Source organism: Vicia villosa, unplaced genomic scaffold (genome assembly GCF_029867415.1).
Source record: "Vicia villosa cultivar HV-30 ecotype Madison, WI unplaced genomic scaffold, Vvil1.0 ctg.004228F_1_1, whole genome shotgun sequence".
Classification (NCBI taxonomy): Eukaryota; Viridiplantae; Streptophyta; class Magnoliopsida; order Fabales; family Fabaceae; genus Vicia; species Vicia villosa.
Genome location: NW_026706395.1, coordinates 77444 through 90828, shown reverse-complemented (window position 1 = coordinate 90828; position 13385 = coordinate 77444). Strand labels below are relative to the sequence as shown.

Here is a 13385-nt window from a genome sequence, read left to right as displayed (position 1 = left end):
TAGGAATGAACGGACTATTTGTAGGATTCTATGTTGGGATGAAAGTACCTTCCTAAGGGAAATTGTCGAAGCAGCGTTTCGTTCGTTCTAGTCTCTCAAGGATCACCATAACTCGAGAAGTGTCAATGGACCAGCTTGGGAATACATTTTTGTGGATGGCATATGGTCCGATGTTCGTAGATCATCAGTTGAACTTGTAAGCATCAAGGGTTGGACATAGTATCGTGATCGCCGGAATGCTGGAGGCTAGTGGAGACATTCAGCTGGCACAAGTTCTTTGTAGTTAAGCCTTGTGCACTATGATTGTGCAGGAAGACTCGGGAAATGGTTACAGGTCAGCTATTGAATTTCACCTCTCATCAGTAGAATCTTGTGTGAGGTTGTCGAATGTCAAGGCTATAGTTGCAAGATGCTACGCTATCATGGATTGCGGTGATGAATGATACGTCTAGAACTAAGGCGAGAGTTAAGTAAGGAGATTCAATTGTATAAGTAAGGGGTAAACTTGAGATAACCATCCTAACATTTTGGAAACCAGAAGTTAGGACCAAGATATTTGGCTAACGCCTAATGTCATTGTATGGACTTTGGTAGAGAATAATTTGAAGCGTCGTCATAGAACGGAATATTATGACAAGAATGCTTGGATGGGAAGTAATTCAAGGAGCCTGAGTGAATCAATAAGTGTGTTGGACAAGGGTGAACACAATAGAGTTTGAACAGCAGATATCCAAGTGAGTGGATTACTAGGGTTTCTGAAGTTCTGGGGATTTAGTGCAGAGCAGTGAAGGTCAAGGACCCTGGAAGGATTTTTCCCTAGATATGTCAGGACGAAGTATCTGGATAGACGTGTTGCTTGAGAGTCAAGGTTCTAACCATGCATAGTGGGACGCAGGTGTTTTGGCAGACTATGTTTCTTCGTATGGAATGACCCTCAGACAGAGTAGTGAGATTATCTGAAGAGAAATGTAAGGAACATTTCATCCCCTCGTTGGTATAGATTTGGACACGTTGTTTCCGTGGTGATCAGAAAGAATTGGAGGACGAATTCAATTTAAGGGGGGAGAATGTAATACCCCGTATTGGTCTAAGCATGATTATACATAAATTGTGAAGTGCTAAGGAGAAACTATGAGTTAAGAGAAGTGAGTGGATTAGTTAGAACCTAACCAAATGGCATAGTGGTAAATCTCATTTAGTTGCATGTGGGCCTAAGGCCATGTTTGGTGGAATGTATTACAAATCACACTTTATGAGTGGATTTGAGAGAAACAAAGAAAGAGAAACTTTTATTCATCATCATCTTCCCCATTTTCGTATTCCATGGTGCAGCTCCACTAAATCAGGTATAACTCTCAACTCGTAACTCCGATCGTAACGATTTTGGTCCCATTGGAAAGCTAACGAATTTTTCTTCGATTTGCACCTATGGTTCGCGTTCATAGCTTCTGTTTTGGAGGCTAAAACGGACCTTGAAGTTGTGTCAGTTATGCTGAATGTGTGTTATGGAGAGCTACGAATTTCTTGCTAATGGAGATGGAAGTTTGAGTAAGATAAGAGTTCAACGGCTGCATTAACACCATCTAAACCTCTATTAATCCAAGGTGAGTCCTTAGATAGTGGCTTGGGGAATTGCATTTTAGGTTCGTAATTGGGGTTAGGGATTTTGTGAGAATAATCCATGAACTTGTGATGATAAAACATATTATATGATAATTGTTGTTTGTGGAAAAATAAAATATCGCGAATCCGCTAAGCGGACAGGAGCCGCTAAGCGGAAGATGCTGATTGTAGAATTCTGTTTCTTACCCCTTGAGTGCAGTTCTGGTTTTCATTCGTAACCGGACTCCTCCCTTATTGTTTATGCGTACTTGTTGGTAGTATGTGACGCAGTTAAGTATTAAATTTCAATACTTCCATTTGAATATACGGAAATTGTGAATTATGCATAAATCGGATGTGATAGTGTAACTACTATTACATGTTCCTTAATGCTTTATGAATGCAATATGATGGGACATGAAAATAAGGTGATATCCAAATGTTTTGGTTAACCATTCGGATTGCATTGTCTTATGACTTAGCGCTTGTTATGTGTGTGTATGCTTGAATCGAAGCGGGCCAGGGGCTAGGTTGGGATATACCTCTTACTATGAAGTCAAGGTATTTTCCTGGACCATGGAGTCCGTAGAATAGTCCGATGATGTGATCAAAGGTCGCGCACCTGAGCTACCGTTGCAGTGTGCTCGTGAGTTTCCGTACGGGGTTTTACTCACTTGGCGTTAACACACTTGCGTGCTCGGTATGGTGGGATTATGTGGCCACGTAGGCCAATACATTTTCGGTAACTCACCTCTAGTGAAGTCATGTAGACTACTACTAGGCTTTCGGCCGGTGGGCTCATGCGTCAAGATGGCGGTTCGGTACTTGGTGTGAACACACGTGCGTGCAGGTAGTTACCGGGAAAATGACGCCATTTAGGCTAATGTCATCTCGCGGACAAATAGGCTTGTGCGAACCCGCTTAACTACTCTTGCAGTGTGCTCGTACGAGTCTCTTGACGATAGGCATGAGTGTACTCATCGAGGGTGCGTTCATTCTATAACCTAGTTGAGGCATTAACGCGCTTCTGGATTCCCCATACACGGGTATGGGTTTTGGCATACGTGTTTGTTGTACTATTTGTGTACTTTTGATATGATGACTCCTATGATGGACGATTCATGTGTTTGCTCCATACTTGTACCGGATGTGAGGAAAAACCCCGGATCAATGGTGGATTCGGTTTTGATGCATGTACCCTGTAGATCCGAGTGGACCCATAGGATAGGAGGACTCACTGAGATTTAGTAATCTCACCCCAATCAACTTATCTTTTTTTCAGGTACAGTCTAGTAGTGGTTGGTCAGTAACAGGTTTGGACTGAAGACTTGGAAGTGGTGACGCTCGGAGACCTCGTCAGATCTCTTCTTCTGCTGTGCATATCCATTGAAGACAAATGTTTTTTGAAATTCTTGTTAGAATTTCATGTTGTATTGTATTATGGATCTTTCTATATCTACAACTTTTGTATGTACTCAATATCAATTTTAATGTTTCATGCATAATATACTAGTCAATTATGTATGGGGTGTTTCAACTAAGGTCTAGAATAACTAAGACAGGGGGTGTAGTCAATCGCTCCTTCAATTCTATAAAGCTCTTTTCGCACCTTTCGTCCCATACAAACTGAGCTTCCTTTCGAGTGAGCCGGGATAAAGGCAAGGCTATTTGAGAAAATCCTTTGATAAATCTCCGATAATATCCTGCTAAACCCAAGAAGCTTATGACTTCTGAAACATTCTTAGGTCTTTCCCAGCTGACCACTGCTTCTACTTTTTATGGATCCATGGACACTACATCTTGTGATATGACATGACCAAGAAACTTAACTTCCGTCATCCAAAATTCGCACTTGCTGAGCTTAGCAAAAAGTTGCTTCTCTTGTAGAACTGATAGAACAATCCTCAAATGATCGGCATGTTCTTGTGGTGTTCGAGAGTAGATAAGAATATCATCAATAAAGATCACCACAAACTGATCAAGATAAGGTTGAAAGATTCGGTTCATGTAATCCATAAATACAGCCGGTGCATTCGTCACTCCGAATGGCATCACGAGGAATTCATAATGGCCATACCGGGTCCTAAATGCGGTTTTTGGAACATCGGAGTTCTTCACCCTAATTTGGTGGTAACCCGACCGTAGGTCAATTTTTGAGAATACACACGCTCCTCTCAATTGATCCAGCAGGTCATCATTTCGAGGCAACGGGTACTTGTTCTTGATGGTTACCTTGTTTAACTGGCGGTAATCAATACATAAGCGCATCCCACCGTCTTTCTTCTTGACCAGCAAAACTGGAGCTCCCCAAGGAGAAACGCTAGGTTTGATGAAGTGTTTGGACAATAACTCTTCTAATTGACTCTTCAACTCCCTAAGTTCAGCTGGTGACATTCTATAAGGAGCAACGGAAACTGGGGCTGTTCCCGATTCCAAGTCGATAGAGAATTCCATTTCTCTCTCAGGAGGTAAGGAAGTGATATCCTCTGGAAAGACTCCCGGAAATTCAAAAACTACTGGAATTTGTGAAACAGACGACTGCTCATCCGAATCCTTAGCTAGAAAAAGAATAAAATTTTTCTCTTGATCATATAAACAGTTGATCATATGAATAGTACCTTCCAAGAGGGTGGTCATTGAATCTTCCGGAGCAGTTTCAACAGCTAGAACTAGAATGGCCCTTTCCTTACAATTAATGAGTACTGAATTGGCGGAAAGCCAATCCATTCCCAACACCACATCCACCCTCTTAAGCGGTAGACAAATCAAATCCACTAAGAAGACTCGACCGTCAACAGTTACGATACAGTCCTCACACTTCTGAGTAGCTTCTACACTACCATCGACTGCTGTGCCAATTACCATTGCAGAAACTAAAGGAACAGTCTCTAACCCGAGACGTTGAACACACTGAGGTGAAATAAAAGAATGTGATGCTCCACAATCAATCAAAATAAGACATTTCTGATTATTCACTAAACACGTTGTAGCAATTAACTCATGGTTCCCCTTTGCCTTCCTTGCATTAAGTGTATACACCCTTCCTGTAGTCCCTCCTTGAAGATTATTGTTTGGGAAGCTCCTAGAAAAATGTCCTTCCTTGTCACATATATAGCACTTCCCCCCTTCGCCAGTCTTACAACTCCCGAAGTGGTTCCGCTTGCAACTTCTACAAAGAGGCGGGTGTGATGGCCTCACATTCTGGTTTTGCTTGCCTTTAGATGGCGATCCCCTTGGTTTTAAGTGCTGACTTGTCCTCCTATACTCGTTCTGACTTGGCTTGTCTTGTTCCTTCTCTAGCTGAATCTTTTTCAGGCTTTGCTCAGCAATATAACATTGTTCAAGTATCTCCGAATAAGTGTTATAACGTTGCTGCCCCATACAATAGTCTATATCCCCTCTGAGTCCAATCTTGAATTGGTTAATCTTCCAACATTCATCTGGGGCATAAAGAGCTAGATTTGAATAGGCTGCCATATCTTCAAACTTTGCCGCAAATTCAGCCATAGCCATAGATCCTTGGCGTAGCATTTGGAACTCTAACTCCTTTTGAGCTCTCATGCTATCTGGAAAGTACTTCTCTAACACGGCGGCCTTAAAGTGGCCCCAAGTCTTGTCAATTCCTAAGGTAGTCATTCTAGCAGAAGCACTTTTCCACCACCGGGCAGCTGGTCCCCGCAACATCTGAGTAGCACAAACCACTTTGTCTTCTTCTGAACACGGAGTTACCTCAAAGATCCTTTCGACACTGGTGAGCCAATCATGAGCTTTGAGAGGGTCAAGGTCACCATGAAACTCGGGAGGATTCATGCGATAAAACTCTCGAAACCCCCTACTCCCATCATTCTGTTGAGGAGGTGGGTGGGCACCCTGCATCTTTTTCATCATCTGAGCCATAAGCTCTTGTTGTTGTTGTTGCATCTGTAGTTGATGTTGTTGTTGCATTTGCATCAACTGTGCCCATTGATTACCACCGACTCCTGCTTCAGGATTCTCATTCTGATTCTGGGCAGCATTAGTCCTCGGCCTTCCCCTCCTCCTTGGTTGCTCAGCCATGAAGTCTCCTGTCACATACATAGACATCGAGTTGATCAGGCTCAATACTAGGTAATATGACAGAATCCATATAACAACAACACACACAAGCGTGGAAAAGATAAACTATTGATGTTTCATGACTGGGTCAAGAATCGACCTGCTCTGATACAAATTGTAACAACTACGCAAAACATATGTCTAGAATAATGTATTACATAGTTAGAAGATGGTACTGAAACATACAATATGCCTAAACGGCCAATAGTTATGTATTCGTTACAACACTAGTTAACCAAAATACATAAACATAAAATAGCCAAAAGAACAAAAGACTATAACGAAAGCTTCACGAAACACCCATCACGCCCATCACTACACCGCTTTGCTCTTTCCCTTATCCTGAGATGAAGCACCTGCAAAATAATAATAATAGGAATGGGGTGAGATACTAATCTCAGTGGGTTTCCCTATCTTAGGGTCCACTCGGCTCTACAAGGTTTCGAAACGAAGTTCCTAGCAAGTCCATACCCATACAGTTCTGAAGTACTTTACTTTAACCTAGAGAATGAATATTATTTCCAACTTTGTGTTAAGTAACTCATGTGGATTATAGAGAACCATGAGATCGACATGGAATCACCTCTACGATTTAACTCCCCCAATATCCCAGGGCCCGAGTCGTACAACGACACTCACCCGTAATGGGAGGTGACAAAGGAAAGGTGATGGTCCACATCTCCGGGAGTTCATCCCCGAAGAATAGCTCTTGAACTACGGAGCACGACCCATTCCCGAGGCTCAAGCTCGAGAAATAACCTGCATATATATGGCACAGGGGTATCCTTGGAATCATCTCACAAGGAGTAGCCAACATATATGTGTAACATGCCTCATTCTCATATCATCAATGACCAATGAACAGTTACTATCCTTCTGTTTGTTCTCTAACACCTCGTCCCATACTTACTACACCAACATATTTAAGGATCTTGGAAGGAGCCGCTTGATCAGTGGTTTTTACACGTTTATTTACCGTTGATTTTAGTCGTCTTTGCTTTATATTGTCAAGTGTTTTACTTCATTCTTCTACATTTTATGCTTTGGTTGTGTATTTTACTGTTTGCAGGCTCAAAGGAATAAATGGAGACAAATCTATGCGAAAAAGTTCAAAAAGGGGAGTTTCGAAGGAAGTGAAAAATCAAGCTACATGAGGTCTGACACGACCACCTGTGTCAGCTGAAACTGGCTGTGTTAGGATGAAACGTGGCCAAGAAAATGCAAAAGAGATGAAAGTCACGGGGCTGACACGGCTCGTGTTAGCAAGTGTGAGATCTGGAAATTTTCAGCATGTTTCTCATCGTGACAGGCGTGTAGTATTTTGATCATAACTAGAGCTTCGTAACTCGGAATGATGCGGTTCTGATGGCAAAATTTTGCTAACGAAAAGGGCTACAACTTTTTTGAAGAACTCAAAGCCAAATTCTGAAGTTAAGGGCTGACACGGGCCGTGTTACCTTACACGGGCACCCGTGTCAGCAGTGCTGGGAGTGATTTCTATAATTTAAGTTCAGAGGGCCGACACGGCCACCCGTGTTGTCTGACACGGGCAGTGTTGGCTAAAACGCTGATTTTGCTGATTTTTTGTGATTTTTTATTAAGTGTGGACCCAAGGGGCATTTTGGGTACTTCCAACCAACCTAAGTGAGTCTGCACTATTTAGAAGAGTTTTAACGATGAATTAGAGGACTTTTTTGGCCAGGAGAAGATACGATTGAAGATTGGAGAAAACAAGGGTTTGGGAGAGAAGAAGGTTTTCATGAACGGAAGCGATTGAAGATCAACTTTCATCTCAATTCTTGTAATGTCTCTATTTTATATTTTGTTTTCTTTTAACAATATGAGTAACTAAACCCTAATGCTAGGGGGTGTCCCTGATTTGATTATGTAATGATTTTGAATTCCTGAGTTCATTAATAGATTTATTTTCTTATTTAATTTAATTGTACAAGGTTTTTATGCTTTCTTTGTCGGACCAACAAGATTGATTTACGGTTAACAACCAGCTGGACAGTGATTGTTAAGGTTTTTGTACGATTAGACTATAGTAGATATCACCTAGGACTAGGGATACCCTATAGTTACCGGTTAACTCTTGATAACATAAAGGCTTGATTTCATCATAATTCTCTAAGGACTTAGGATTTAGGATGAATGTTCAAAGGTTTTTCCGCTAAGGAATTAGGGGAAAATATCCTAAAGGGCTGGTAATTGAATACTATGAACTTGTTGAGGAGATCTAAATCCAAGGTTATTACAGGAACAATCACACACTTTACCCTAGAATAATACTCATATTTGTCAAAAAGCCAATTTACTTTTCTGCTTATTTTGATTATTGTTTAGTCACAATTTGCAAACACAACCCCAACATTAGTTTTTGTTTAATTGAACTACAATTTGCACTCGATATTACTACGCAGTCCTTGAGATCGACATTCAGGGAATTTCTCCGCTATTACTGCAGAGGCAAAATAGTACACTTGCTATTTTTCCGATCAAGTTTTTGGCGCCGTTGCCCGGGACTTCCAAAATATAGAGTTTTGATTTTAGTTCAATTGAAGTTTTGTTGCTCGTCAACTAAAATTTTGTTTTTGTTTTTGTTTATTTGAATTTGTTGTTATCATAAAAAAAAATTAAAAAAAAGAGTCAGATTATTTTTGCTTTATGACTTCTTCTATACTTTGCTACTAACAAATTGTCTGAGTTTTGTAGCTATGTATTGTTTTGATACATTGCCACATGTATCTCCTGCATGTTGGTCGCCTGATTCAGGAGTCACCTTGGAAGAGGCGACTAAATTTTTTAAAGCATATAAGAGAGGTAAGAATCCTTATGAATGAATGTAAGGAAGCTAACTTTTATCCAGATAGGTTTATTTGGAGAAAGTTAGAGTTGGAAGAAGAATATGTGGAACCAGAAGAAAAATGCATAATATCAGATGAAGAGGATGCAGTAAGACTAGAATAATTTGAGGTAAAAAAGAAATATGGGGAAGAAGAAATATGGGGAAGAAGAAATAAGGAAACTTGAAGATGATCGAGTTTTGGATAAAACCACAAATTTAATAATTTGTGAAGATGTGGTCACCCAACAAGAAAATCTTCAACAAGAGAGTATCCCCAAAAACTATTTTTACAACAAGGCAGATGAAAGACAAGAAATTGACAAAGTAGTGGAAGACATTTATGCCTTGTTCAATAAAATCAAGCTAAAATGGATTTGGCAGTGTCATACCCCAAAATTTGCCCATACTATTTCTCCTATTAAAATTCAAAGTCAAGACACCTCATATGGTTTATGATATTTCAGACTATCTCCATGACAAAACTCTGGCTCTAATTCAAAAGATTGATCATTCAATTGCTCAAAAAGTCAACATTCGACTAGTTTGACCTAAAAGTCAACTGTGGTCAAAATACAGTCAAAACTCCTGATTTTTTGTTAATATCCCTATATCGAAGTATCCTTCACCATTTGATCAAGAATTGATCTTGGTTCATCAGGAAAAGATCAGAAATCAATAATGTTAAAAGCTCCTAAATTAGGGTTTTTATAGGAGAAAAATTGACCAGCCATACCTTTCACATGGAGCATCAGAAATTTTCCATCCAAAGCTCAATTTGAAGGAAATTGAATTCTCTACAACTTTGTCTCTCTCATGCCAAGGCTAAAAATGCTTAATTTGGGAGATATGAGCCAAAATATTACAGGTCCTTCTAAAAGATCACAGAAAAGTCATTGTTTCTCAAAGCTCATAACACAAACATGGAAACTGCAATGAAGATGAAACCAAAAGTATTATTTAGAGGACATCTTAAGCTTTCCAAAAAGTCCTAGATCATCTCCATATGACAAAAATTGATTGATTTATGGCTTGCATAAGTTGGGTTATTCTGAGAAATTGCACTTAATACAAAATGGAGAATTTTGGTATCTTGAATTCTTGGGCCTAACTTTTGGACCTCAAACACATCCATGGACCATACCAAGACTTATAAACCTATTTATTTTATTTTTATGATAATTATTTCATTTATTTGAATTTTATTCATTTAAATGTTAAGTAAATTATCTAAAATATAAAATAATTAGATTTTATCAAAAGATTGACTTCCCAATCAAATCCAATCATCCAAACATGATTAATATGGACTAAATTTCGTGCAAAAGGGATAGGAAAGGATTGAAAATAATAAAATCTAAAATTAGCAAGTTTTCACATTATTTTTCAAATCAAAATATTTTCTCTTTAAACATGAGGTCCAAGCCCATCCTTTAAAACCTAATTCTCCTTATAAATATGCAAGCATGTTGCAAGGAAGGGGGGACGAAAAAATTTGGAGAGGGAACTAGGGTTTGCAACTTCAAGAATTTCAAGAAAGTTGGAAAATAGGCATAGGTCACTCCAAGGGTTCTCAAGCAATTCTGATCACTCTATCAATCTCCAAAGGTAAGAAAATTAAGGTTTGAATCCTTAGCCATGCTCGAATGTACATAAAAACTCGCAGGCCATGCTTATCATATTTGCATACATTCTTGAATCGTGTATCTCGCAAGTTAATGTGTTTAAACGAAATCTAACCATATTTGCAATTTCATGATGATGATTAGAGCAGGTTGGAGCCTTGAGACTGAAGCTTTAACGCAAAATCATAAAAACACCATTGCTAGGGCACAATAAAGAAAACCTTTCGTTTTCCATGATAGAGGATGAATCGGTCCAAACGACTTCCATATTTGAATCCAGGGGATGTTTTATGTGGTTCTGGGTCGATTTGATATCCTCATATTGCCATTTTCACGTGTTTCAAATTGCAGGAAATTCGAAGGATTTTCCCGCAAGTAAATCTGCAGGAAAATCATTAATAAATTCCGCAGGTAACATGCATGAAGAAGACGAAGTGCGTGGAGCCTCGGGGTTGGCCAGTCAACAGCCACAGCTTTCCTCTCTACGCGAGGCGCGACCCTATTAGGCAGTCAACCACCCACGAGTCTCTCTCCATCTGCAATTGGTTCATCCAAGAACTCTGGGGCCCACGCTTGACTCTTTTAAAAATTCAAACTAAAGCTTTGTTTGTTTATTTATTAATTGTTTGTGATATTATGAACAGCGAATAAATATGGCAGAGATGGCAAGGCAACGGTTAGGCATCCCTAGGGTCACGAGTTCAATCCCTGGGTGAGACTTATACTTGCTTTTTTTTTAATTCGTTTGTCTCTAACAGATCCAACGCATCTCAGCACCAAGAACGCATCATGCTCTCTCACCTGCCAACCATTGGATGAGCAAATCTTCAGATCCAAGGGCCTTGGATCGCGCCTCCATCATGGACCTTCATGGACTCCACGCACCCAATCAAAGAGCTGAGTTTTTTTTTTTGTTTATTTTATTTATTCCTTTTTTATTTAATTACATAACTTTTTTTTTCTTCATCTCTTTTAATTTTATTTTTTTTCTTTTTTTCTTCTTAAACCACTTTTATTTACTATTAACTCTTTTAAAAAACCAATTAACATATTAATAATTATTTTCTAATTTAATTTTAGAAGTTGGTTAATAATTTAATGAGATTAAAAATTAAATTTTTTTTATATATATATATCTATTTAGGGTAGCAATTTAATTTTGGCTAATTAAATTTATTTTGTGCCTTAAACCATGATTTCTTCATGATCATTAATCACTATTAGGTAGATGTTGTCCATTAACTTAGTATCCTTATAATTATTGGGGACTTTAATGCACTAACATTTTTCTTCTTTCTGCCCAAATGACAGGATAGCACTAGGATTCCCTCCGACTACGAACCATATCTGATCAAAGCTAAGTCCCGATTCAACTTTCTTTATTATTACTTATTTTTCCTTTTCTTTACTTTAATACAATATTATTTTTGCCTTTAAATCTTTTTTAATTATTTATCTTGCCCTGCTGATTCAAAAGAACTTTCATACACTCACCTATGATTTTTCTGTTAATTCTCAGATGATCAGAGTCAATGCTCGAGGCAACCTCCGACTGTCAACCTTCATCAATCGAAGCTAAGTTTCTTTCATTTATTCTTCTTTTCTTTCTTATATTGTTGGTTAGGGTTAACCATACCTGTTCTTGAATTAATAATGCACTCACGTATTTCTGTTTATTCTTCCCTTTTCCAATTTTCAGCTTTAGCCAACCTCCAAAGCTCAAATAGTCGGTAACCCTAAAAACATTAACCTCTTCTATTTTTCTTATTATTATTAATTATGTCAAACCCGCTGGCTTCATCCTCCCTTTCCCCCGCTGGTTTCTTTTTCCCCTTCCCCATTATTGCTTTAATTATGTTGTTTATACTATTGTGTGGTTAGTAATCTTAGGGAGTGCAAGCCTTGAATCAATTTAGAATAACTAATTATAAGATAATATTTTGAATTAATCACGTGATTATTGCACCCACGCACACTTTTTGGTAACCCCTCTTGCTTCCTTGTTGCTTGTTGCCTGTTGCCTTGTGTTTTTTGCAGAATAGACATGTCCCTCGAATACGAGGATACCTCAGCCATGTTGCCTCGATTATGAAAAGATTATAGGTCCCTAATGATGCTGCCTTCGATACACTAATATGATCTCGTCCCTCGAAGTTGCCTACGAAAAGGCTGAGGTACCCTCTGGTTGCCTACGAAAGGCTATTTTGATCCTTCCCTTAGACTACCTGCCTCTCTATGGTATGGGACAGTCTTATGGCGAACGACATTGCGATGACCCTTCAACCTCCAAATGAAAGGCTTCCTTCCCTCTTAGGGCATGGATAGACCCTTTCACGCTGAAAGGCTAAAAGAACTGATTTTCTACATTATTAAGGTAATTGCCCCTAATTGCCTTGCTCTGGCTAAAAACATTTTCATATTCTTTCTCATAAACCTTCAAAATGGCTACGCTCATTTACGAGCTAAAGTCCATATTCACTTCTTCTACATTTCTGAATGAAAAAGAGCAAAGCAATTAAGAGCCCATGGAAAACCATGGATGCAAAGGGTGCCTTACACCTTCCCTTTGCATAATTACCCCCCGAACCCTATTTTTTTATTTAAAAGGTTTTTCCTGTTCTTTTATCCTTTCTGAATATTTGGATAAAATAAAAGTCGGTGGCGACTCTTGCTTACCGTACATTTCTTTAAAGTTAGTTCACCGTATGACAGAACTGGCGACTCTGCTAGGGATTTTTCAATTAAAAAGAGGGGTTACCTTAAAATTTTAGGATTCACTTAAATGTTTTCTATTGTTTGCTTTGTTTGTTTTAAATGAAGGACGAATCCTATTCCCGGATTCAAGAACACTTAAGATTAGGAGTGGCATAGTCATGGCGACCTCTTTCACATATGTGGGAGATGAGGACTCCATAGCATATGCATACCTTTCTTAAATGAGGGGGTATATGTATGTGTCTACGGGTGCGCCGGAGCTCAAAGACCTTTAGTTACCCTTAACCCATCCTGGCCTTTAGGAACGTAGTGGGGGGACTACTCTTGACAAATGTTGAGAACTAGTCGCTACCCGATGCTACAATTCAGATAGGTCCTTTCTCAAAGTATCATTGCATGATGCGGATGTATCATGTCCGAGGGTGCTTTAGAAGGACTGACAATTCTGGATAACTTGTAGAACCCATTGCTGAAATCTCCTTATCCATAGATATACCCTTGGG

The 13385-nt window shown here is 39.1% G+C and overlaps 1 protein-coding gene across 1 annotated transcript; it reads right to left on the bottom strand.

The window, feature by feature from the left end:
- Nucleotides 1-3378: 3378 nt before the first annotated feature.
- LOC131641898 (uncharacterized) lies at nucleotides 3379-5685 on the bottom strand. The gene has a single exon (XM_058912192.1). The coding sequence runs from the start codon at nucleotides 5683-5685 to the stop codon at nucleotides 3379-3381; it is 2307 nt and encodes a 768-aa protein (XP_058768175.1).
- Nucleotides 5686-13385: the final 7700 nt, after the last annotated feature.